This window comes from Quercus robur, chromosome 4 (genome assembly GCF_932294415.1).
Source record: "Quercus robur chromosome 4, dhQueRobu3.1, whole genome shotgun sequence".
NCBI lineage: Eukaryota > Viridiplantae > Streptophyta > Magnoliopsida > Fagales > Fagaceae > Quercus > Quercus robur.
In genome coordinates, this window is record NC_065537.1 from 10,021,730 (window position 1) to 10,048,698 (window position 26,969).

Sequence of the window (26,969 nt, forward strand, 5' to 3'; positions counted from 1 at the left end):
GTTTTTCCAACTCATATTTTAAGTCTAGAGTTTGTTTTAGGGTTTTGTCATGGAATAGCCAAAGGGGAAGATTGTAAAGTTGAATTTATTCAACCATGTGTTGGCTTTATTCTGTGTCAAATTTGCTTGTAATTCAGCAATTAGATACTCTGTATTTAGGTGAGAATCTTGTAAGGGATGTATATGAGAGAGTGTGAAGAATTCAAGTGTGTGTGCATTTAAGAGCAGTCTTGCGACTGGAACTCACGAGTGGCTCACGACTTATGACTCACCAAAATGCCACACGTGTGAAGCATGCAGGAAGCTGAAGGGTCACGACAGCTGGAGCACTACAAGACAAAAAGGATAGTTTGGCCAATCAGTTATTTCGCGACTGGAACTTGTGACTCGTCCAAGTCACAAGTGAGTCGCTAGAACCCCATGTTTTGCAGAAAAATGACTTTTCACATTCCTCACATACCCTACTATAAATACCCTTATACCCACGAAATGTAGAGAGCTTCTAGAGAGAATTTTGAGAGAGAAACCCTAGAGAAAAAATAAGATTGACTCACCCACAATCTTAGACATTTGATTCTTCAAATTCTTCTACTCTCACCCTCTCCATTGACATACCCTTAAGAGGATATTTAGCCAGATCCTTACTTCACCATACCCATATTGATGAGAAGGTTATTTGGTACTTGGGAATCATTTTAGAGAGGACCAATTGATTTGGTTGATGCAATGGGCTTATTGCGGGATCCGGAAAGTTGAGAAGACACGGTTAGGTTTAACCTTGTTGGAGTAAGAAACTTGGAGGGCTTAGGTGCATCGGGTAGATTAGGCTTAGAAGGTCTATTACTATTCATGTATCCCAACTTTGTTCTATAGTTGATCGTTTTACCGCTTGGAGGGCGGCGGAGAGGTTTTTTGCCGAATTCTTTGGTTTCCTTTTCGATAACTCGTGCTGGTGTTATCTTTGTGTTTGCATCTCTCAAACCCTTACTCTTGCCTTTTAATTGTTGCAGTGCTGTGATTAATTATGGTTTAGAGTAGTTTTTTTATTTGGGTATTACTTGTACTTATCATTCCGCACATTAATTGTTTGAGTATAAGCTTGTATTGTGTAAGGTTAAATTTAATCAACCATCTTGTTGGCTTTATTCCGTGCCAAATTTGCTTGTAATTCAGTGTTTAGAAACTTTGTATTTAGGTGGGAATCATGTAAGGGTAGTTTGTGAGAAAGTGTGAAGAAAAACTCAAGATTGTGCACTCAGCAAGGTACTTACGACTGGATCTCGTGGCTTGCAAGTCGCCAAAGAATGCACACGAGTGAAGCATGTAGAGGAGCTGAAAAGTCATGCTAGCTGGAGCATTACAGGACAAAAAGTCCAGTCTGGCCATTCAGTTAGCTCGCGGCTTGGACTCGTGACTCAGTCAAGTCGCGAGGCCAAATCGCCAGTCCATTCTGTTTGGAAAAAACTGACTCTTTGCATTCCAAACACACACTAGTATAAATACCCCTTATACCCACGAAATGTAGAAAGCTTGCAGAGAGAATTTTGAGAGAGAAACCCTAGAGAAAAACAAGATTGACTCATCCACAATCTTCATCCTTTGATTCTCCAAATTCCTTTACTCTCACCCTCTCCATTGTTAAATCCTTGAGAGGTATATTAGCCAAAACCTTTTCTCACCATACTCATATCTGTGAGGAGGTTATTTGGTGCTTGGGAAGTAGTTAGGAAGGGATCAATTGATATTGGTTGATGCTATGGGTTATAGCGGAATTCGGTAAGCTAAAGAAGACAAAGGTTCGGCATAACCTCGTTGGAGCAAGAAGTTTGGAGGGCTTAGGTACACTGGGTAGATTAGGCTTGGAAGGTCTTCTACTGTTCATGTATCCCAACTTCATTCTTTAGTGGATTATTGACCGCTTGGAGGGCGGCGGAGAGGTTTTACGCCGAGGACTTCGGTTTCCTCTTCGATAACATATCGCTGCGTTGTCCTTGTGTTTGCATCTCTCTTCCCTTAATCTTTGCCCTTTAATTTCTGCTGTGGTTGTGATTTTATTTGGTTTAAATTGTTTTATCAATTTTGTTTTAGCTTATATTCGTGTTTTGCACATATATTGTTTGATAATAAGCTTGAATTGGTAATTTGTAAATTGGGGGTCTAAACGTTCAAGGTGTTTTATACACTAATTGAACATTCGTGTTTGTTATTTTGAAATTGGGGGTTTAAACATTCACTAGTGTTTTATACACCAAGTGAACTTTCAGAAGCCTATTAGTATTAATCAACGATTGGAGATTTTTGAAGGTAATATCACTTATTTGAGTCACAAATTGAATTTGGGGATCTAACTATAGGTTCTTAAGTTTCTGCAGTTTCTTACTTTCTGTATTGGAATATGAAAAGCAGGTATAAAAGTATGCATCAGATCCAGAATTTGGAGGTTCTTTAAATTCAAAATTGATGGTGGGATTTCTTTTATCATAGTCCTCCTTAAGTTTAGATACAACAGATGAATTAACTCTCCAATGTTGTTAGGAAATGGAGTTTCGTATCCATTTTCAAGATCTAGAATCTGTAACCTTAAAAGGTGTCCACTTGCAATGCCCCTCAATAAATAGCCCAAAAGCTTTTCTGTTTTGACAGATCATTTGAGTGTCAAAGAAAAGAATAGAGGGAGGTCTATAGCTTTGCACATTTGTGCTGTTTCCATGATGTTTTTTGTTTGATAAAATCTTGTTTCCATGGTTTTGATTATCCCAAACTTGTGAATTCTCATTGGCCTTTAGTACTCATCAATAATTGACAAGCACCAACTTTTCCCATGGAAACTTGTATCCTCGTTCTTCAAACCTGATAGAAATTTAGGTCCGTAGCTTTTGAAATAATGACACATGAATCAGATCATGAGTTTTTCAACAAATTTAGCTTCCCATCCATTACTATTGATGGTATTGAGGAGGCTGAAGGTGAAGCTGACGACGATGATGAAGTTGTTGCGGTGGCTATTGATTAGGTAATTTAAAATACACATAATCTAATTAAATAATCTTTAATCTTAAAAAATAAAAAAATAGGGTTAAAATTGTAATTTGACAAAATTTAAAAACAAAAAAACTACTAGAGAAACTTTTTTCCTAAAAATTAGTACACTTTCTATTTAGATATATCTTATGCATGTTTTATATAGGGCAAAACTTAGGTACAGTACTTTATGGTGCAGTACCTTAGGTTTCCTTTTTAAAACGCTGACACGTGTCTATTTAATAACCACGGCTAACGGCGTTAATCACCAAAAAAAAAAAAAAAAAAAAAAACTCTATTCCCCTGAAATCAAAGAAACGCAGAATGCCAAAGGTCTTTCAACCCACCATGGACGACTTCTCAAGCTCTTCTCTCTGCAAACCAAATCACCACTACTAAGCAATGGCAGCACTAGATTCAGAGAAAGGAAGATCCAAAGCCCACAAAGGAAGAGAAAGTTGATTTCTTTAACCTTCCCTGTCCCATACCCTATGAAGAAATCCATCGCGAAGCTTCAGTTTGTACTCTCTACCCATCAAAGTTTTCAACTTTTTTCAATAATGCATTATGGGTCTTAGTTTAATCTTACTATTTTCATGTTTTTTTCTCCTCCTTTTTATTATTCACCGATTTGTTCTATTTTGGGTTTGGGCTAAGAGAGAAGCTTGAGGGAGCTAACCATGGCAGATCAGCTGCTCTTTCATTCTCTCATCTTGATCTATCTCCACTTCATTCTCTCTCTCTAACCCTCTTAGATCTTGTAATCTCTCTCTTTGATCTATCTTTTCTATGCTAAATTTTCTTTCAATAATTTAATGTGTCTACTGTGTATGTTTGGGTTTCAATAATTCAATGGCTTTATTCTGGGTCTTGTGCAAATTGGTTTATGCCTTAGATGAATTTTCTAATTGGAGATAGTTGGTCTTTAACACCGTTTAATGAAATGTTAATGAGACACGTGTTAGCGTTTTAAAAAGGGAACTTAAGGTACTGCATCTAAGGTACTGTATCTAAGTTTTGCCATTTTATATATATATATATATATATATATATAAATTCTAAAAACTAGCACACACTAAACCTAGTAGTTTACTTTATTTCAAATCCTAAATTTTAGCCTTTTTAAAATTCATTCACGTGTAACCTTACTAATAATAGATAATTTCAAATTGAAAAATTACATTAAACTTAAAAGAAATAAAATGGCTTCATCGCATGTACGGAGCACGTGTGATGAGGTTAGTTATTATTATTATTATTAAAATACTAAATAAAAATTAAAGCATTATCTCTTTCAAATAATAATTATATTTCAATGATAATCTCATAATAGTTAATGATGTGGCATTTTTAATAAAAAATTACAAAATTATTTACAACTGGAACGTCTTTTATAGATTACTACAAGTGCTTTTACAAACTGATGAGTGGCGTGTGAATCATTATATTTTATGGGTGATGATAGGGCACTCGTTAATAATCAATTTTAGGAAAGTTTTGATATAACTTTTATGGGAAATGAAAAAAGCTGTCAAAATATTAATTACATATTTTTCATTTCCTATAAGAACTTTCTTTAAATGGATTATTAACTAGTGTCCTAAGGGCACTCGTTAGCATTTCCCATATTTTATTATTTTGTTAAAAAAATCTTAGACTCTATAATATCTTTCTATGACCCAAGCACTTCATTTTCCTTTCCTACCATTCTCCCAACAATTGTGGCTGCAGCTGCCGTCACTATCATCACTTCTCTTCTTCTACTGTAGCGACTCCTCCAAATGGCCTTCGTTGTCATTGCATCAGCCGATACAAGCTCTGTCCTTCGCTAATCTCCATGAATGTCTGTCGACTGCTAATCTCCTAAAGATCTTTATGTTTCTTTGTTCATATTTGTTTCCAATATCCATAACTAGCAAGAAAAAAATGTTTAAATATGTTTCATTATAAATCTTCAAATATTTGAATTATAATATTCAAGTTTTTTTTTTTTCCAAAAAAAATGAAAAAAAATTGATCCTTTTATCTTTCTCTACCATGAACCAATGGTAGTAACTGTGGGAATATTTGTTGCCTGTCACTTTTGTTGCACTCAAAATATTCGTTGATTTCTTGCTCTTGACATTAGACTACTCTCATTAACATGTTAATGAGAGAGAGTTACGTAAAAGACTTAGTATGCTTAAAGGTGGTTCTCTTCAACTCATATTTGGATATTTGTTAAGAGAGTTTCCAGTAAATTACTGTTGGCTTTGAGATGGTATGGCCACTTGATTAGAAAATTGGAAAACGGTGAAGTAAAGAAAGGGAAAATAGGGGAGGAGGGAGTGAGGGGTTGAAGCCAATCCTATCCTTTTTATTTTGGCATAAGAATAAATAAAATCCAATTAAAGATTACATGGCAACTTTATGATTAAATAGCTGATATGGCATAGGACACTTAAACATATTATATATATATATATATATATATGAGAAACAAACTGCTAAACACACACACATCCTTTAATTACACTCCTTATCAAGTTCAAACACATTATTTAACTTAAAGTACTACTCAAAATAGCCTCCTTTTGTATATTAATTATCAATTTGTCACACATATATATTTGATTTTAGTTTGAAACATTTTTCCCTTTTAGTACTTATCATCCCTCCGGCAATAGACATGGCTTTACACAAAAAGAACTCAACCAAGGTTAAACAAAAATTCTAAAAAAGATTTTGCCGAATATTTTTAAACAGTAAAAGTCTACCCTTTTTTTATTTTTTTATATAAAAAAAAAAACAACATTTAGCAAAACCCCTGCCCCATGCAAAATTTCAACATCTAAGTGCCAAAAATCCAACCAAATGATTACAATTGGCCAAAATTATACATATGACGAAGCAAAGATAAGTTGTCTCATTGGACAATTTTATTTATTTTTAAGCATATTACATTGCACAGTTTCGTACATAAGCATAGGAAACCATAACAGTCTAGGCATTAACAAAGGGGTAAAGTTCATATCTAACGTTACAACTGCCACCAACAACTCGCCCACCTCGTTTTCCATTGCAACAGTTGGGAAGTTCACTAATCGCAGTATCAAGACACTTCTTACAATCAAGACCTGAAAGGTCTCTGGTGCATTGAGCCAAACCATATAGTTTGCTTGATGAATCAAGCTTTAGGTCCCGGTAGCATAGAATTTTGGATTGGCATAAGCTTTATTAGATAACCTGCTTAACAAATCCTTAACTTTTGGATTGAATGAAGTGGGATTTTCTACGTCTTCGACGTTCCACATGTAAAACTTGTTTTTGTTATCGATTTCTCCAAAGAAATGTATGTTCGAGTACTTTAAAAGGCAGTTATCATACCAAATTATCGCTCCTTTTTTATAAGGACAGCGATCACCAAGCTCTTTCTCCGCATCAATGACACAGGTCTTACAGTTTGTTTTTGAGACATCACCTCGGCATAGGGCTAAACCATTTGCTTGAGCTCGGCCTTGCCCAGTCGAGCTGAGCCCAAACCCTTTTGAAGGAACTTTGGTGGACAAAAGTTTAAGCAAGCCATTCAAGTTTGTACCATAAGGGCTATTGGCAGTGTAGTTTTCCTGGCTAAAACAAAAATGGTATAATGGGTCAGCACAATTGACTGCATGGAGGAAGAGGCTGAATAAAAGAAAGCTTAAGGAAATATATTTTGAGCACAACATGATGAATGAAATTGAAGGTTGGTTTTGTGGGTGTGTAATATTATCTACAAGAACTCTATAAATAGACGAGACTTATTATCAAGTTTTGGCCAAGTTTGGTGTAGAAAATTCTGACTTTATTCTTAGTGGCAACCTCATCTCAGTCCAAATCCTTTTGATTAATAAACCTCTCGTACAAAATCGCACTCAGACTTTGAACGTGCTGGAGCGTAGAGTCAATAATCTGGCACAAAATCTTTTTGTGGCGCTTTTATATTAATTAACTCATGAGAGTTCTAAGGAAACTAGAAACCAACTCAAATTCGTGTGGGATCAATGCATGGGCGGCTGCACTTGTAATTCAGGGGTTCAAAAGAACCCACTGACTTGAAAAAAAAAAATTTTATATTTATAAAATATTTTTTTATTAATTTAATTGCCCTTAAAAATATTTTTGCACAACTTGACTTAAATCTTGCACACTCTGATTACAAATTAATGCCCAAATTCTAACAACATAGATCAACTCATACCAAAGCTAATTAACAACACAAATCAGTCTCCCTTTCTCTCATCAATCTCATCTCATCTCTATTCTCTATTTGCCTTTCTATGTATCTTTGACTCTAAAAATAAAATGTGAGTGCTTGTGAGTTCTGAATATCTTTCTTTATTATAAATTTATATTGTATGAGAGAGAGAGAGAGAGAGAGAGAGAGAGAGAGAGAGAGAGAGAGAGAGAGAGAGAGAGAGTGTGTGTGTGTGTGTGTGTGTGTGTGTGTGTGTGTGTTTGATACTAATTGTGTGCATTATTTTTTTCTTTTTTGATATAATGTCATTTGTGTGAATTGTAAAGCGTGTGAATGTGTACATGTTATAAATATAATATAACTTTATATAATTTAACAACCAAGAAATATAGAGGATTTGTTATATGTGTATATTGTTATCATGCTATAATAATTTCTTATTATAAAACTAGTGATTCGAAGAAAAAAATAGTAAAATTAGTGATTGTTAAATGTATTATTTATGTATGGATGTGTGTGGTTATGTCAGTCAATAATTAATATAATGTTAATAATTTATAAAAACAATAACAAATAAATAATGACAATTACATAAAAATGAAAATGTTATACAAACATAATAAAATAAGATGGTTACATCTACGTTAACAATAGATAATAAATTATTATGAGAAGATTTCAAAATATGAAAACTTGTGAAAAGATATTGTAAAATTTCATATATTTATGTTTATTTTTTTTGTCAATAACACACTATATTCAAGTTCTCTTTTTATTAAAGTTTGTTTAACTTAAGTTTCTTAAACCCCAAAAGAAATTTCCTGGAGCCGTTATTGGATCAATGGAATTAAAGTAATATGATGAAAGATGTCACTTGCTCGTGGTTTTGCATGTGTTCAAAATTAATTTTGAAAACCATGAGCAGTGAATAACCTTATTGACTCCATTGCTCAGTGTTTTGAAAATTGGTTTGATAAAAAATATAAATTATTACCTAAAAAATGAAATTAGCCAAGAAAGTGTCAAATAGAAGTGGAATATGGATATGGGTGAAAACATGGACAGTCATGGTGCTACCTACAAACATTAAATCCAAATCCGCAAGACAACCAAATGCAAATTAGTTGCCATACAGGTTAATATCATGGTTTTTAGAGTTGGGCCGTTCATTGAACCATAAAAGGGAGAGGTTCAAGGTTTTTAAGGTTGAACCGAGGTCGAACCGTGATGAAGTCATAATTAATTTAATAATTATTTAAATATAAATGAATATATTAAATTTGTAAATATTAGCAAAATTTACTAAAAATATCTTAAAAATTGAAACAAAATTTCAATGAAATTTTCATGATATTATAAGGTTAACATAAAATAGTACATTATAAGGTTAATAAAAAATAGTACAACATAAATAACCATAAAAAGAAATTTTATAATAGTCTTTCAAGAGAAATCATTTCAATTAAGTAAAAAAGACTTTTAAAATAAATTTATAAATTGCATAGGTATTATTCTTAAATATAAAGTTAATTTAGCAATGAAAAAAAAATTAATAATATCAAATATGTTAAGAAAGATGACATAGAAGGATAGAAACTATAAATCATGTAAATTTAATAATTAGTTAAATAAAGGGCCACTTGGTCTGTTGGTCATGGCTTCAATCTTGTTGCTTACAAGGTGGGAGGTCAGGTTTGGAGCCTGGCAAGCGCAGTCTTTAATATTTTCACATAAAATATGCTTTTAAAACAGTAGAAGTCTCCCCTTTTATTATTTTTTATTTATTAAAAAAATAACAATATTTAGCAAAACCCCAGCCCCATGCAAAAATTCAAAATCTAAGTACCAAAAATCCAACCAAATGATTACAATTTACCAAAATTATACATGTGACGAAGCAAAGATAAGTTGTCTCATTGGACAATTTTATTTATTTTAAACATATTACATTACACAGTTTTGTACATAAACATAGGAAACCATAACAGTCTAGGCATCAACAAAGGGGTAAAGTTCATATCTAACGTTACAACTGCCACCAACAACTCGCCCACCTCGTTTTCCATCCCAACAGTTGGGAAGTTCACTAATCGCAGTATCAAGACACTTCTTACAATCAAGACCTGAAAGGTCCCTAGTGCATTGAGCCAAACCATATAGTTTGCTTGATGAATCAAGCTTTAGGTCCCCGGTAGCATAGAATTTTGGATTGGCATAAGCTTTATTGGATAACCTGCTTAACAAATCCTTAACTTTTGGATTGAATGAAGTGGGATTTTCTACATCTTGGACGTTCCACAAGTAGAACTTGTTTATGTTATCGATTTCTCCAAAGAAATGTATGTTCGAGTACTTTAAAAGGCAGTTATCATACCAAATTATCGCTCCTTTTTTATAAGGACAACGATCACCAAGCTCTTTGCCTGCATCAATGACACAGGTCTTACAGTTTGTTTTTGAGACATCACCTCGGCATAGGGCTAAACCATTTGCTTGAGCTTGGCCTTGCCCAGTCGAGCTGAGCCCAAACCCTTTTAAAGGAACTTTGGTGGACAAAAATTTTAGCAAGCCATTCAAGTTTGTACCATAAGGGCTATTGGCAGTGTAGTTTTCCTGGCTAAAACAAAAATGGTATAATGGGTCAGCACAATTGACTGCATGGAGGAAGAGGCTGAATAATAGAAAGCTGAAGGAAATATATTTTGAGCACAACATGTTGAACGAAATTGAAGGTTGGCTTTGTGGGTGTGTAGTATTATCTACAAGAACTCTACAAATAGACGAGACTTGTCAAGTTTTGGCCAAGTTTGGAGTAGAAAATGCTGACTTTATTCTTAGTGGCAACCTCATCTCAGTCCAAATCCTTTTGATTAATAAACCTCTCGCACAAAATCGCACTCAGACTTTGAACGTGCAGGAGCGTAGAGTCAATAATCTGGCACAAAATCTTTTGGTGGCGCTTTTATATTAATTAACTCATGAGAGTTCTAGGGAAACTAGAAACCAACTCAAATTCGTGTGGGATCAATGCAGGGGCGGCTGCACTTGTAATTCAGGGGTTCAAAAAAACCCACTGACTTGAAAAAAAAAAATTTATATATATAAAATATTTTTTTATTAATTTAATTTCCCTTAAAAATATTTTTGCATAACTTGACTTAAATCTTGCACACCCTAATTACAAATTAATGCCCAAATTCAAATAGCATAGATCAACTCATACCAAAACTAATTAACAACACAAATCAGTCTCCCTTTCTCTCATCAATCTCATCTCATCTCTATTCTCTATTTGTCTTTCTATGTATCTCTGACTCTAAAAATAAAATGTGAGTGTCTGTGAGTTCTGAATATCTTTTTTTATTATAAATTTATATTGTATGTATGAGAGAGAGAGAGAGAGAGAGAGAGAGAGAGAGAGAGAGAGAGTGTGTGTGTGTGTGTGTGTGTGTGCATGTTTGATACTAATTGTGTGCATTATTTTTTTCTTTTTTGATATAATGTTATTTGTGTGAATTGTAAAGCATGTGAATGTGTACATGTTATAAATATAATATAACTTTATATAATTTAACAACCAAGAAATATAGAGGATTTGTTATATGTGTATATTGTTATCATGTTATAATAATTTTTTATTATAAAACTAGTGATTCGAAGAAAAAAATAGTAAAATTATTGATTGTTAAATGTATTATTTATATGTGGTGGGTAAACTCTGTCAGTTGATGTTGGGCCGTAACACATGTACCAAGCCCAGCCGCGATAAAGAAGAAAAGGCATGGGAGTAGGATATCCCGTCTCAATCATGATGGGCCGGGCCTGCTAAGGGGCGTCCGAGGAGGAACACCTCCTCGGACTCACCCAGTAAGCATCCAATTTGCACCCCATACTTAGCGAAAGGTCGCCCAATACGAAGAAACAATGCATGACACTCAGGAAGGAGGAGGGGACAATCACAACTGCCGCATTAAATGCCAAGGAACTACTTTTCCAGCCGCATTTATGTGGAAGGGACAGGAACGCAGAATGACCTTGGCCAGTGCAACTCACAGAAAGGAGGGAGGATGACCTATGGGACAGGCACTCGAGTGGAGGATCGGATGACTGACAAGTGTAGGGACATGATCTCAGGAAGGGTGCTATATAAGGGAAGGAGATCCCCATGGAAAAGGGATCGCAAGCAGAAAGAAGAAAGGATAAAGAAGGAGAAAAGAGAGAGAAGTAGCAGGAGCAGCCTCAGGGACCGTTACTCCAAAAGTTCGAAGGAATATCCCTACGTCCAACTGGTTGCATGGCTTGGTCGTAACTTCGTTTCTCCTGTCAAAGACCTAGTTCTATAACCTGCTCTCTACAAATTCATTGTTGAGGGACTTTTGGGCCAGAATCTCCCACCTGTTGGGCCTGAACCCCAAATTCGTCACCTTACATTATATATGGATGTGTGTGGTTATGTGAATCAATAATTAATATAATGTTAATAATTTATAAAAACAATAACAAATAAATAATGACAATTACATAAAAATGAAAATGTTATACAAACATAATAAAATAAGATGGTTACATCTACGTTAACAATAGATAATAAATTATTATGGGAAGATTTCAAAATATGAAAACTCGTGAAAAGATATTGTAAAATTTCATGTATTTATGTTTATTTTTTTTGTCAATAACACACTATATTCAAGTTCTCTTTTTATTAAAGTTTGTTTAATTTAAGTTTCTTAACAACCCCAAAAGAAATTTCCTGAAGCCGTTATTGGATCAATGGAATTAAAGTAATATGATGAAAGATGTCACTTGCTCGTGGTTTTGCATATGCTCAAAATTAATTTTGAAAACCATGAGCAGTGAATAACCCTATTAACTCCACTGCTCAGTGTTTTGAAAATTGGTTTGATAAAAAATATAAATTATTACCTAAAAAATGAAATTAGGCAAGAAAGTGTCAAATAGAAGTGGAATATGGATATAGGTGAAAACATGGACAGTCATGGTGCTACCTACAAACATTAAATCCAAATCTAAAAGACAACCAAATGCAAAATTAGTTGCCATACAGGTTAATATCATGGTTTTTAGACTCGGACCGTTCATTGAATCATAAAAGGGAGAGGTTCAAGATTTTTAAGGTTTAACCGAGTTTGAACCGAGGTCGAACCGAGGTCGAACCGTGATAAAGTCAGAATTAATTTAATAATTATTTAAATATAAATAAATATATTAAATTTGTAAATATTAGCAAAATTTACTAAACATATCTTAAAAATTGAAACAAAATTTCAATGAAATTTTCATGATATGATAAGGTTAATAAAAAATAGTACAACATAAATAACCATAAAAAGAAATTTTATAATAGTCTTTCAAGAGAAATCCTTTCAATTAACAAAAAAAGACTTTTAAAATAAATTCATAAATTGCATAGGTATTATTCTTAAATAAAAGATTTATTTAGCAATGAAAAAAAAAAAAAAAATATTAAATATGTTGAGAAAGATGACATAAAAGATTAGAAACTATAAGTCATGTAAGTTTAATATAAATTTAATAATACTACATATTGATTCACAAAAAGGCCACGTGGTCAATCTTGTTGCTTACAAGGTGAGAGGCCAGGTTCGGAGCCTGGCAAGCGCATTTGTCTTTAATTTTTTCAAATAAAATATGCTTTTGAAACAGTAAAAGTCTCCCCTTTTTTATTTTTTATTTATTAACAAAATAACAATATTTAGCAAAACCCCTGCCCCATGCAAAATTTCAACATCTAAGTTACAAAAATCCAACCAAATAATTACAATTGGCCAAAATTATACATATGACGAAGCAAAGATAAGTTGTCTCATTGGACAATTTTATTTATTTATTTTTAAGCATATTACATTGTATAGTTTCGTACATTATAAACATAGGAAACCATAACAGTCTAGGCATTAACAAAGGGGTAAAGTTCATATCTAACGTTACAAGTGCCACCAACAACCCGCCCACCTCGTTTTCCATTGCAACAGTTGGGAAGTTCACTAATCGCAGTATCAAGACACTTCTTACAATCAAGACCAGAAAGGTCTCTGGTGCATTGAGCCAAACCATATAGTTTGCTTGATGAATCAAGCTTTAGGTCCCCGGTAGCATAGAATTTTGGATTGGCATAAGCTTTATTAGATAACCTGCTTAACAAATCCTTAACTTTTGGATTGAATGAAGTGGGATTTTCTACATCTTGGACGTTCCACAAGTAGAACTTGTTTTTGTTATCGATTTCTCCAAAGAAATGTATATTCGAGTACTTTAAAAGGCAGTTATCATACCAAATTATTGCTCCTTTTTTATAAGGACAACGATCACCAAGCTCTTTGCTTGCATCAGTGACACAGGTCTTACAGTTTGTTTTTGAGACATCACCTCGGCATAGGGCTAAACCATTTGCTTGAGCTCGGCCTTGCCCAGTCGAGCTGAGCCCAAACCCTTTTGAAGGAACTTTGGTGGACAAAATTTTTAGCAAGCCATTCAAGTTTGTACCATAAGGGCTATTGGCAGTGTAGTTTTCCTGGCTAAAACAAAAATGGTATAATGGGTCAGCACAATTGACTGCATGGAGGAAGAGGCTGAATAATAGAAAGCTGAAGGAAATATATTTTGAGCACATGTTGAACGAAATTGAAGGTTGGTTTTGTGGGTGTGTAATATTATCTACAAGAACTCTATAAATAGACGAGACTTGTCAAGTTTTGGCCAAGTTTGGAGTAGAAAATTCTGACTTTATTCTTAGTGGCAACCTCATCTCAGTCCAAATCGTTTTGATTAATAAACCTCTCGTACAAAATCGCACTCAGACTTTGAACGTGCTGGAGAGCGGAGCCAATAATATCGTATAAAATCTTTTTGTGGCGCTTTTATATTAATTAACTCATGAAAGTTCTATGGAAACTAGAAACAAGCCATTCAAATTCGTGAGGGATCAATGCAAGGGCGGCTGCACTTGTAATTCAGGGGTTCAAATGAACCCCCGACTTGGGAAAAAATATATGTATATATATATATATAAAAAATATTTTTTTATTAATTTAATTACCCATAAATTAATGGGATTAAAGTTTGAAAGATGTCACTTGCTCATGGTTCTGCACGTGCTCAAAATTAATTTTGAAAACCATGAGCAGTGGATAACGTTATTGACTCCACTGCTCAGTGTTTTGAAAATTGGTTTGTTGAAAAATATAAATTATTACCTAAAATTTGAAATTAGACAAGAAATAGAAGTGGAATATGGATAAGGGTGAAAACATGGACAGTCATAGTGCTATTTGATAAAAATAAAGAAATGAAATATATATATATATATATATATATATCTGAGCTTTAGCCGAAGGAATTATGGGATGAATTGGGCCTGGTCTTCCTTCTAGCCCATCTACCCGTAAACATTAAATCCAAATCGACAAGACAACCAAATGCAAGTTAGTTGCCATATAGGTTAATATATCTGTCTACATGAAGAAATATACTTTTAAGTGAGTAAATTGAGCACGAGGTTGTAGAGCCTCACTCTCATAGCCTTGCATTTCAACCCAAAGGTATACAGAACTATGAGGTTTAGAACTCCAATAAATCTTATCAAAAAAAAAAAAAAGAACTCCAATAAAAAAGTACCTTTGCTTGAACCAATCTTAGTACCCGTTTGTTTCAGCGTTTATAACCCAAAAGTTGCGTTTTCAAAAAAGTCAGCTCCAAATTAGTGTTTGGTAAGTATAAAACGTAACTTTTTGGAAAAAATTGCGTTTTATATTTGTGAAGGAATGCGTGTTTGAGTTATGGAGGTATATCGGTCCATTTTGTTAAAAGTTGGTGCGCGTTTAATGTATCTGTCGGGGGTTGAGTTGGCAATTACGTAATTGCCCTTCAATAAAGGGCAAGGTGTCTTCAGTCTTCAGGCACTCATTCCTCTCATCTCATCTCTCTGCTCTGCGCAAGCCAGCTCCACGCCTCTCATCTCTTCTCTCAGCTCTGCCTCTCCGTGTTGCTACAAGCCTCTCCTTGCGCGTAAGTCTCTCTTTTCTTTTGTCAGCCGTTGAAAATCTTCTTCCTCTTCTTCTTCTTTCTTCGTCTTCTTCAACGGGCCTTCCTCTGTAATTTTTTTTTTTTTTTTTTATAATTTTATTTGTCTAATCTGATATGAGAAATACATTTTGAAGGTAGAGTTTTGATTAACAAAACACTAAGCAACACCGATTTGCTACCAAAAACCACCAGGTACCAACACTGATCTAATTTTTTTTTTTTACCTATCAAAATTTTTTTTTTTTTTTTTTTTTCAGATCTTGCATGCTTTGTTCTTGCTAAAGATCTATTTGTTCTCTTGCCGGGTATTGAAAAAAATTTTGTTCTGTACATGCTTCGTAATTTCTTTTTTATTTTGTGGATGCTCTGTCTTAAGTTATGCAATATCTAATTTGGGTATTTTGGGTATTTTAGAAATATAAAGAATGAGAAAGAAAGAAGAATTTTCAGAAGAAATATAAATATTTTTCATGCTAGTTGTCACAGAAGAATAGAAGAATTTTTCTAGTTGACTTTAACTTGATTATGGCAGAGCTTGTTTAGGTCATACATAACGTTTTCATTCTCATTTCTCACTCATCAATTATGCTCTTTTGTTGTTGTTTCAACAGAAAATGTTTTCCAACAAATCGGCCTATTTTTTTTGGGTGTTTGGTTGTGACCTTGAAAATAGGCATAATTTATTTGTCGTGGTTCGTTGAGTATGTGACATTCTGGAATATTGGGCTTGTTTCCTGTTGAATTACGTTTTCCAGTGTACCAAACACTAAAAAAAATACCATGTGATTGTAATGCAGCCCAGATATAGTCACCAGTGATTGAATAGTTTACATATGATATAATTTTATTCTATCACAGATGAAATTTAATTACTGAGATTAAGAAATGAGAAGTGTGTGTGGTGCTAATGAGAAGTGCGTGTGTTGCTGCATGGTGAGGTGCTGCAGGGTGTGCGTGGGCTGCTGATGTGGGGTGCGTCTGTTGCTGATGGGGCATGCATGTGCAACTACACACGCATGCCCCATCAGTAGCAGACGCACCCCACATCAGCAGCCCACGCACACCCCATCAGCACCCCACACATCAGCACCCCACACAAGTTTTTGTGTTTTAATGTTGATTATTAGTTATTTAATTATTTGGGTTTTTAAGGTTCTGGTTGAAAGTCTTTTGCATGATATGAATTTTCAAGTGTTAGTTATGTTATGGGGTTATATTTATTTTTATGTTTTCTAGTACTGAGTGGTAGCTTGAGTTTTTTGGGTTGGTTTTTGTGGTTTTTGTTGATTATTTGTTATGTGACTTTTTGGGTTTTGAATGCTTTGGTGTAAGAATTTATTGCTTAGTTTAAGAATTGAGGTTTAAGCTATACAATGGTTTTTTTTTTTTTTTTTTTTTTTGGGGTATTGTATGGTAGATTTTTTTGCAAATTTTATTGTTTATGTGATTTTTTTGGTCTTTAGTAATGAGGAGTGGAAGTGTTTTGCTTCATTTAGAATTGGAATTTAATGTAAAGTTGAATCTAGTTGACTCGTAAATTGTTATTTTGGTATTTTTATGATTTGTTCTCAAGGTTAATAACCTTGGATACTGCAGTTGATTTGGATTACGGTTAATAACCTTGTATGACCATTTATAAAACAATTATAAGACCATCTATGCTTTATGGGATTGAATGTTGAGTTATTAAGAGTAGTCTATTGCAATGAACCTGACTGCTTTTGAGGCCAGTGTCCTCAATTATGGCAGCAATTTTCTAGCTGTGTCTATTGACTAGTGAATGTACAAACGGTGCTCTTGTGAGTTGTGACATGATGAGATTCCTCTCTAGCCCTTTCTATTTTAATGCTTAGACTAGGCTGTAATTTTTTTTTTTTTTTTTTTTTTTTTGTGGATTTATTAGATCATGTTTGTAACTAGTTCACTAGATTGGAATATTATAAATTCTATTTTTTGCATTTCTTATGGTTGCTTAACTCTATAGATGGGTAAAAACACCACTTCCAACTCCGAGGCAAACAAGTTGTGTGGAAGAGATTGAAGCTGGGAATAAAGGAATCTTTGCTGCCTTAAGTGCCAAAGGTTGGAGCAATTTGGTAATCAAATTTTGTGATGAGACCGGTCTAAACTATGATAAGGAACAATCAAAATGTAGGTGGGATGTATTAAAAGCAGATTGGAGAGTGTGGGAAAAATTGAAGGATCTTGACACAAATTTAGGTTGGGATGCAGTGAAGGGAACAATTGGTGCTAGTGATGATTGGTGGGACATGAAGTTGAAGGTGAGTTGAGTATTTTATTAATATGTAGCTAGTTTGAAATAGTTATGTATATTATTGTAATATAAGTGAAATGACAATTATATTTTGTAGGAAGTACCCAAAGCTTCAAAATTTCAACATAAAGGTCTACAGAATCTACAACAACTTGATAAAATGTTAAGGGATGTTGCAGCAACTTGAGCAGAACTCATGTAGTACAATTTTTTTATATTTTTATGTAGTACAATTTAAACTTGGATTATTGGTATGTATTTTATTATCTTTTTACATTTTTATGTAGTACAATTTAAACTTGGATTATTGGTGTATATTTTATCATCTTTTTACATTTTCATTTTGTGCTTCATGATGATAAAAATTATTTAGATTTAATTAATATTGATAAGAAGTCATTAATGGTAATAACAAATAATTATGACACTAAAAAAGAAAAATTGCCCAAACATTATTAAAATAATACCAATAATATATTATTATTATTTTTTAGTAAGTATATGAAGTAGTTGATTTAAGTATGAAATAAACTCCTTATATATACATTGTCCTTTTTGGTAATTTATCCCTCAAACTCTAACTTTTATAAGTGTTAGCCAAACACTTAGCTTTTTCAAAAAGAACTTCTTAACAGCTTTTACCAAATACTCAGCTTTTTGAAACTCTACTTTTTCATTATGCACTTTTTGAAACTCCACTTTTTCATTATTCACTTTTTGAAAACTCCACTTTTTCATTACAAAAAGTTGAACTAAACTCATCCTTAATATGAAGATTTAGGTAAGGAAGGCTTTAAGGCAGAGAAGAAAACTTCTTAATGATGCATGTGGTTACCATGTCCACATAAAGGTGGCCCTGATACCATATTAGAAATACTGGATGAATAACATTGTATTTCTCAAGTAATGAAATAAACAGTAGTACCTTTATATAGGAGGCAGTAATGTGTAATTCAAATATGTGAGATATATAATTATGTGTGATGTGCAAAACAATGTAAAGTGGACCTAAAACCCACTGCCTATTATGCTATGTGCTATGGTCGTTTGGAAATAGGAGAAAAAAGAGAAATAAAAGTAGCAACAAAACAAATCCTAGGCTTCACCACCTAGAACTTGCTTGCAAACCCACATCATCACATAAGTGTTAGGATATGTGCCCTTTAAATCCTATTGTATGATACTATGTATGACATTATGTTGTGATTAATAAAGTTGTTTTATTATTATATAAAATAATGGTAATATGAATATTTGGACATTATCATATAGTCCATGAGATGCATAGTATGTGATTTATGTGATTTCGTCACTAAAAATATAAATCACAAATTCTTTGTAAACCCAGAATTTTAATTTGAAGTCGGTGATAAAATTGGGTATTTCATTTGCGAAGACTATAACATACCAACTAAGATGATTTGTCTTGATTATGGAAGTGGAGGCTTTTAGTTGATATGTTGATATGTTTTAAGTGTTAAGACATATTGAACTAGACCACTGTGAGATTTATTATTCTACTAATGACTGTAAAAAGAAGAATAAATCTCATGACTTCTATTTACATTAACTTTGAATCTTGAGAGAATAATGAACTTGATTATGAAGTATAGGTTGCATATTTTCATCACCGCAAGTTCATTTTGTCCTTTGATGTCAATGATGAGAAATTCTGGGAGATAATACTACTGCTGAATTACTTAGATGGTTTGTCTCTAATTTTTGAACAACTTGTGGTATTCAAGGGATTGCTGGCTTTGATTGCTTTTGGCAAAGCTGAAGATGAAATTGGGTTGATCAAGGAGTGCCGCATATGGGTGATGAGGGATTATGGTGTTGTGGAGTCTTGTAGTCAAATAGTTGTTGGACCATTCCAGGATGTTGGGAAATTCTTTGGCTGCACGGGCAGCGGTGAACTTGTCTTTTCATGTGACCTTAAGATTCTAAATAAGAACAATCTTGGAATTGAAGATCTCGAACCAAAGTTTTATACAGCTGATCTCATGGATCTCATGGAGAGCTTAGTTTTGCTCAAAGAGTAAACTGCAAGGTGGTCATCTTTTGAAATTATTATTGACAGGTCAGTTGTTGTATCAAGTGAAGCTGTTGGGAAGTTTATGTGTCCATGGTATTGCTGTGTTTTCTTTTCTTTTGTTTTAGACATGAAAGTGTTGCTTTTATGTAGAAGGACAAAATCAGTTTAGAGGTTATGACTGTTATTTATCAACTCAATTTTGTGACTAAAAATTGTGCTCATTCTACACATGGCAATGTCATAGTAAAGACAAGTCTAGCCAACATATACTTCATTGATCATAACATAATGATTAGTGGGTTTAGAATCAAGTTAGCCATTGAAATTTTATCCCCAGGAAACAGAAGAAAGTTTTTGAGATCCATGCTTGTTAATCTTAAAAAAGAAATTAAAGTTGGCGTTCCTAATGTTAAGAAGTCAGCTCTAACTAATTCAATCCATTAAATTGTATCATCTTCTTTCCTGGTAAGATTTTATTATGTTTTTTTAGATTATAGTTAGATGTTGTTGTCTTGAATTGGACCTGTTGAAAGTTTTTAAATTTTTAGTCCTTTTGGTCTTGAAGGCTATTGAATTGTAACACCATTATTGCCTGTTATTACACAAAGTATTGCTGGATACAAGGTCAAGTGATTTATTAAATATGATGCACTTTTGACTGTGTTTTCTTGTGTATATGCCTAGATTGTTGTTAGAATTTCTACAAATAAAGTGAACTTGAAATTTAAACTCGTCCAGATACTTCTTGTGTTTCTACTGCTAATAATACCAAAGAATCATGGTTAATTCAAAAATATCATCAAAGGAAATCAGCGTTAAGAAAGTGGTTGCTGAACCTGACATTACGTCCTTTACCCAAACACCAAATAAAGTATATACCCTAAGAAAGGTCCAAAAGGTATCTCTATTAGCGAGTAAATATAATGTTCTACCCTCAGAAAGTATCATATGCAGAAACTACCCTTAAAAAGATCCTGCCACAGGAACTTTGCTTGCCTCAGAGATTTTCATCAGTTGAGCTCTTCTGATGAAAAATCAGGTAAAAGGGACTTCTTTAGAACTCAAGTCTGGCTTTGGAGGAAAATTGCATGTTTCACACACAGAATACTACTATTAATTCCAAAAGTTTAAAAACAATATGGCTCCTGCCATGTCAGAAAATAATGCATTGGCTTTTGCCTTTGATGACAAGGATACTTGAACAAAGTTTCTCTCTAAACTAGTTTGGAGAAAAACCCTACAAACTCATCATATATATCTATATTGAGTGTGAATTTTGAAAATTTAATCATTAGATTGCATATTCTTATTACATCCTTAATGCTTACAAAATTTCAAGAAAATCAATGATCAATTGCTATGTCATCAAATAAATGTTATAATTTCAAGTTTTTGTAATCTAAAGTTGTATATAAAAAATAAGTTAATTGATCAAATAGTAAATAATATCTGATTTGAACTAAATTTGATATGCATGTTGAGAACATAAGGAACATGAAATTTAACGGTTAAATTTTCAAAATTCACACTCAAAAAAGAAATATATGAAAAGCTTGAAGTGTTTCTCTCCAAACTAGTTTGGAGAGAAACTTTGTTCAGGATACTTCAGATGTTTTTCAATTATCTGGTTCACATTTAGAAAAATCTCCAGTTCATTTTGACAACAAGCTGGTTGGGAATCAGAATCCAGTGGATTCAAAATCAGATACCAGCTTCTGTGAAAATATGGGAGTGTCAAAGGAGTTTTAACTAGTTTAGACATTAAACTTCACAGGAATGTGGAGCTTTATAATGAGCTAAATGGCATTGTTGAGCTTGTTGGATGCTATGTCCACCCCATGCCTGTTTCTTCAGTATTGTTGAGCACCAAGGAGAATGAAATCTACATTGTGTTTTATGTGGCCTTCTAGCGGATAGAAAGAATAGGATGCCCTTCTTTTGTTGGTCACACATCCATAACATTGCTGATTCTTAGAGATTATTTTGGTAGAGAAGTAAGTTCTTATATACATAGTTTCCAGGAATTACTATTAAGTTTTGATAAATTCCTTTGGCTGGTCACCTATTACCTTTCCTGCTCATTGTTGACTTTGCACGTTTGTGTTACTCTGCTAATTGAACCAGAAAGATCTGGTTTGTGATTTACTCTAGATGGCCAGCTTCTTGTTTTACTTGACAGGTTGTATTATACAGAATAAACACATGAAACAAAGTAGCAATTTCCCATATTTATTCTCAGGGAAGGGAGAATCCAATGCTTGTGTTCAATATGTAAATTATATTGCTTCAATGACAATGGAGTAAAGATTGTGTGAGTAAAATTTGGTTATGTTTCAATTGTTCTAAAATTGACCATAGTTGAGAATTTGCAGTGTATACTGGTTTATGAACCTACCATCCTGTCATTGTTAGAGAGAGTAGCAGACGGCCTGTGTGTGTCATGAATTCCGCATGGAGGTGAATTCATGGTACGCAGATGTGAGGAAGTTATTTCTGAATTGTATCATATTATTTGACCTTAGTTAAATTTGCTGCTCAATTATCAAAATTTTCCTGTATTTTGTTGGGGTTTGGTTTTTTTTTTTTTTAAATTTATTTTTAATTTTTTTAATATTTTAAAAATTTATCTATCTTTATGCTTCTATCTGTTTTTAAGCTGTCAAGTGTCGGTATATCAGAGTAATGGCAAGAAGAAGGATCATCTAGCTAAAGAGGCAGACAGCAAGTTGAACTGCAGAATAAAAGAAGAAGAAATACTGCAAGTAAAAGAAGCTGATAAACTACCTGTAGTTTTGTATATGTCTTAATAAACGACTTGTAGTTTAGTGTAATCATAAATAGTTTGTTAGTTGTTCATGTTTGACACGTGAGAGAGTTAGTTAGAGTGATTAGTTAGTTTGTTAACTCCGTTTATTCTGTTTCTTAGTCTCAGCTGTGTATATAAAGCTGGTGTAATTGTTTGTTAATTAATTAAGTTCATTTTTACCAAAAACAATCTTTGATACTGTAGGTTTATATGAATAGGGGATTAGGTCTCTGGTTTAATTATCAAAAGTTTGTAATAACTAATTGAGTTGCATAAGCCTTATGGGGAAAAAATTCACATCTTGGACATCAGGTTGAATCGTTAAGCACTTGGCTCCAGGTGTATGGCTAACTCTTGCATATAATTTCTCTTTAGTTTCTTGTGAGATTTCTTTATAATTTATATAGCAAATGTGAGTGTGCACATTCATAACTGAAAAATAGGTCAAATTTGGATAAACCCCAAGTATGAATGTTCAATGGTTGCCAAGGTGGTTTGTCTTGAATATACAACTATACACAAAAATTCCAAAGATAATCAAACAACCTAGAGTTCTACAACAAGCATGTATACCGTGAGGGAAGGGTGTGGTTGTGGGTATGCACCATTTCCAACTAGTTAAGCTTTTGAAGTGTTACCCAATCCGTTTGGATTCCATTCCACATTTTAAGCTGCCATAGTTCAAGATTCTTTGGACCTACATTTCTTTTGATGATCGAATTGATAGACAAGAAGAAATGAGATTGTCATTCATTAATCATTATGTTTCTTAAAAGATCTTATATATGAAATAAAATAACTAGTAGTACCCTTACAAAAGAATAAAAACTAGAACACATGCTTGCCAATTATTCAAAGGATCCAATGATCCATCAGAGTTGCCCGTCTGGCAGAAACATCAATGCAGAAAAACGAAACAGATGGTAAGATAAGATAACAATAAGAACACAGATATGTAATCACATTGTTATTTACAAACTAAACCATTTTATTCTAATCCTTTGCGTAGCAAGGAAATGATTTGGTATTGACAGTGAGACAGTCTAAAAACACAGACATGGATAAGCAACACATGAAAGGGAATAAAAAAAACTATCTTCAAGGTGAGCGAAATAGCATTTTGAGATGCTATATACAACACCCTTGTCATCGAAGCCATTCAGTTTCTTGAAAGAACTTAAATAATAATAATAATAACTAGAACACAGTTGCTGATTATTCAAAAGAGCCAACCAGCAATCCAAGTTGCCAGTTTGACAGATACATTAATTGGAAAGATGGAAGGAGCATAAGACAAGAAAAAGAAGGAACCCAGATATGGAATGGAATGACTTTGCTAGTTACAGAGCCTACCATTTTATTCTAGTTATCTGCTTGAGAAGCATTTGATTTAGCACACTATGAAACACCCTTGAACCAAGGGACACACATTAGTAAGCAACACATGAAGAGAAAAGAAGTGACCTCGAGGTGAGCAAAATTGCATTAGAAGACGTCATCTACCAAAGACTTGTCTGGTTTTTATTCAACGCCACTTTCAAACTATCTTGGCGATTGAAAACCTGTTACAATGTGCGGTGTCAAACTCGGTTTGTTTAAAAAGAAATCACAAAATTAAGGAATAAAGAATGGAAAGAAAGACAACCTCAAAGTCCCGTGGGCAAACCATTGGTTCTGGCTCTCCATTAACAATTATGGCAGGAGATTCGGCAAGATTGTTCCAAATTTTCCCTTTGGTTTCCTTAATCGTTTTTGTGAACATATTTGGCATTTTTGTTAACTTCCATTGATGGAGAGTCTTCAATTGCTTTAAACTACCGGGGATCTTCAAACTCCGGCAAGTGTCAATCTCAAAGCCCACAAGCTTTTGCATTGCTTGTTCATTCACATAAAAATCTTCCAGTTCACCTAGTTTCTCGAATTTCAAGACTAGAAGCTGGGGAAAGCCTCCCCTATCGCATTCCATGGTTTTCCCTGTATAAGAATTTAGTAACCAAAGATATCTAAGGTTGCGAAGCTTCTGTAACACATGCATTGGATCTTCTGAAAGACAAGACCTCACCAACTTAAGGTAAGTTAGGCTTTGTGGGAGTCCATTAGTATTTATGATGAAAAATGGATTATCAATTCTTCCATGCAAACATAGTCGGGATAGATTTTCAAGGCCTGACAAACGTTTCAACCTTAGATCCCTAGGCTCTTCAAAATCATTAGTTGTGTCCAATTGCAAAGATTGAAGGTGTCTTAGTTTCATGACATGCTCTGTCATCTTCACTTGCTGTGATGGATTCAACCGGAGTACCAGTCACAATTCTCTGAGGTTGATCAACATGTCCAGGCTATCCTTTAGAGGACTGTTCTCATTGACAAAGGCCCCCTTCAGCGTTTGGAGATTCTTCAGGGAATTGCCACTAATAAATTGATCCACAATGTTCATTTCACTTATGTATAGGTGCTTAAGATTTTGCAGTTTTTGTACTGGTCTAGGTCGATTCAATACACAGGTATGCTTTAGATCAAGAGTTTGGAGGTTCAGTAGGTTACCAATTGATGATGGGATAGTCTCTAGGTAACTCCGCCTTAAGTACCGATACATCAGATGAATTAACTCTCCAATGTTGTTGGGCAATTGAACTTTGTATATACGTTCAAGATTTAGAATCTGTAACCTTAAAAAGGTGTCCACTAGCAATGCCTTTGTGAAAAAATTTCCCTACAACTTCTCCGGTTTGATCTCCCAGTCTAGTGTCAAAAAAAAAAGAATGGACGGGATATCTATATCTTCGCATTTTTGTGCTGTTTCCATGACTGATCATCCAAAACTTGTGACTTCTCAGCCTTTAGGAACTCATCACCATAGTTGTTAATGGACAAGCGCCGACTTTTCCCATGAAAACTTGAGCCCTCTTTCTCTAGAACTTGACAGAAATTGAACTCCGTAGTTATTGAAAGGATAACCTCACGCATCAGATCATGGTTATGGCAATGTTTAGCTTTCCCATCAATGCTAACAATTGAAACTTGAACCAAACTTCTACAGATGTGCTCAGATAAGTATTTATTTGCAACCTCCTCCAATGTCTTGCCTTTCTCTTCCATCACGGTAAAGTTGTGATTTTCAATTATGTTGTGTTGGCTTTAATTCCATGTCAAATTTGATTGTAATTTTTTCAATCATCTTCCCTGTATGTATGTGGGTTTATTTGTAAGGAATGAGTATGAGAGATCGGTGAAAAATCAAGTTTCAAAAGTTGAATCAGTGGATTTCACGACTGGCTCGCAAGTAGGTCACGAGAAGCAACTTGCGAAAAGGCCACATATGAAGCACATGACTAGAAGACAAAGAGTCGTGCTAAGTTGTCATTTTTGTGACTATCTCGAGGGAAGGGCCAATCCGCGAACGACTCGCGAAAGTCTTTGTTTGGAAAAAAGTTGTGTTTTGCTTTATCTTTTTTTTACTCATACTATATATACCCTCATTAATCATAAATTATAAGGAGTGCTTTCAGAGAGAAAACCTTAGAAAATACACTTGAGAGTTAGAGATTATTATACCTACAATTATTTATATATTTCCATGTGGTTTTCCTCTACTTCTACCTCTCCATCTCTAGATCATTGAGAGATTGCTAGCCCAAACACTTAACATACCCATTTTGAATTTAAAGTGAGATTTTGGTACTGTTGGGAAGCATTAGAAGGAGTCATTCATTGGTAGATGCAATTGGGCTAAATTGCGGGATTCGGAAAGCTAGAGAAGACTAGGCTTCAAGAAGTCAGTTGGTAGCAGGAGTTTAGAGGGCTCAAGTACATGGGGTAGACTAGGTTTGGAGGGTTTTTTGTTATTCGTATACTCCAACTTTATTCTCTAGTGGATCAATTTCGACTTGAAGGGTCATGAAGAGGTTTTTCGCCGAATTCTTCGGTTTTCTCTTTGATAACACGTCTTGTTGTTATCTTGTGTTTACATCTCTCCTCCCTATTCCTTAAGCTTTCTTTTTATTGTTGATAATGGACGAATATGACTTAAGATAGTGTTATTGGTTCATTACACTTATTTACTCTTGTTCTGCACTTATTCTAAATTAGAGTAAAAACAATTTAGTCATAATTTTTATTTAGGGGTCTGAATAAGCTCTTGTATTTTAGCACAAGTTTGAGCTTTCAATTACAAACTCTCAGTTATCCACTGTATTGTCAATCTTGAACATTTTATGGAATAGTCCTCAAAGATACATGTCAATGTATAAGAAACAGGATTTGAGGTAGTGAGGCAGATCGTGATAGCTGAAGGACAAAATTTTTCTAATGCTTGTGGGATGTGGATTGCTTTCTAACTCAGAACTATGATTATCATGAAAGCATTTCCAATCAGAGAATCATTTCTTTGGTTGACAGAAGACCACCTATAAGCACAATTGCCAGTGGTAGCCCTTTGCATCTTGTAACAATTTAGGCAGATAGTTGCTCTAACTCTGGTTGACATCCCTCAACGATGGAGTACTTGAATGCCCTTTTGCAAAAGAGTTCCATGGCCTTTTCAGGAGTT

General features: G+C 34.0%; 1 protein-coding gene across 14 annotated transcripts in view; it reads right to left on the minus strand.

The window, feature by feature from the left end:
* Positions 1-5,903: 5,903 nt before the first annotated feature.
* The window catches only part of LOC126720539 (cysteine-rich repeat secretory protein 38-like), a 142,294-nt gene continuing 121,228 nt past the window's right edge, over positions 5,904-26,969 (minus strand). For 2 of the 14 annotated variants that reach the window (XM_050423056.1, XM_050423047.1), the window contains one exon: positions 5,904-6,137. In XM_050423056.1, coding sequence (XP_050279013.1) covers positions 6,004-6,137 — 134 coding nt within the window. In that variant the 3' untranslated portion in view covers positions 5,904-6,003. Of the gene's footprint in view, positions 6,199-9,173; positions 9,368-9,421; positions 9,996-13,234; positions 13,926-26,969 lie in introns of those variants that run through there. The other 12 variants (XM_050423057.1, XM_050423055.1, XM_050423058.1 and 9 more) reach the window with 10 other exon arrangements.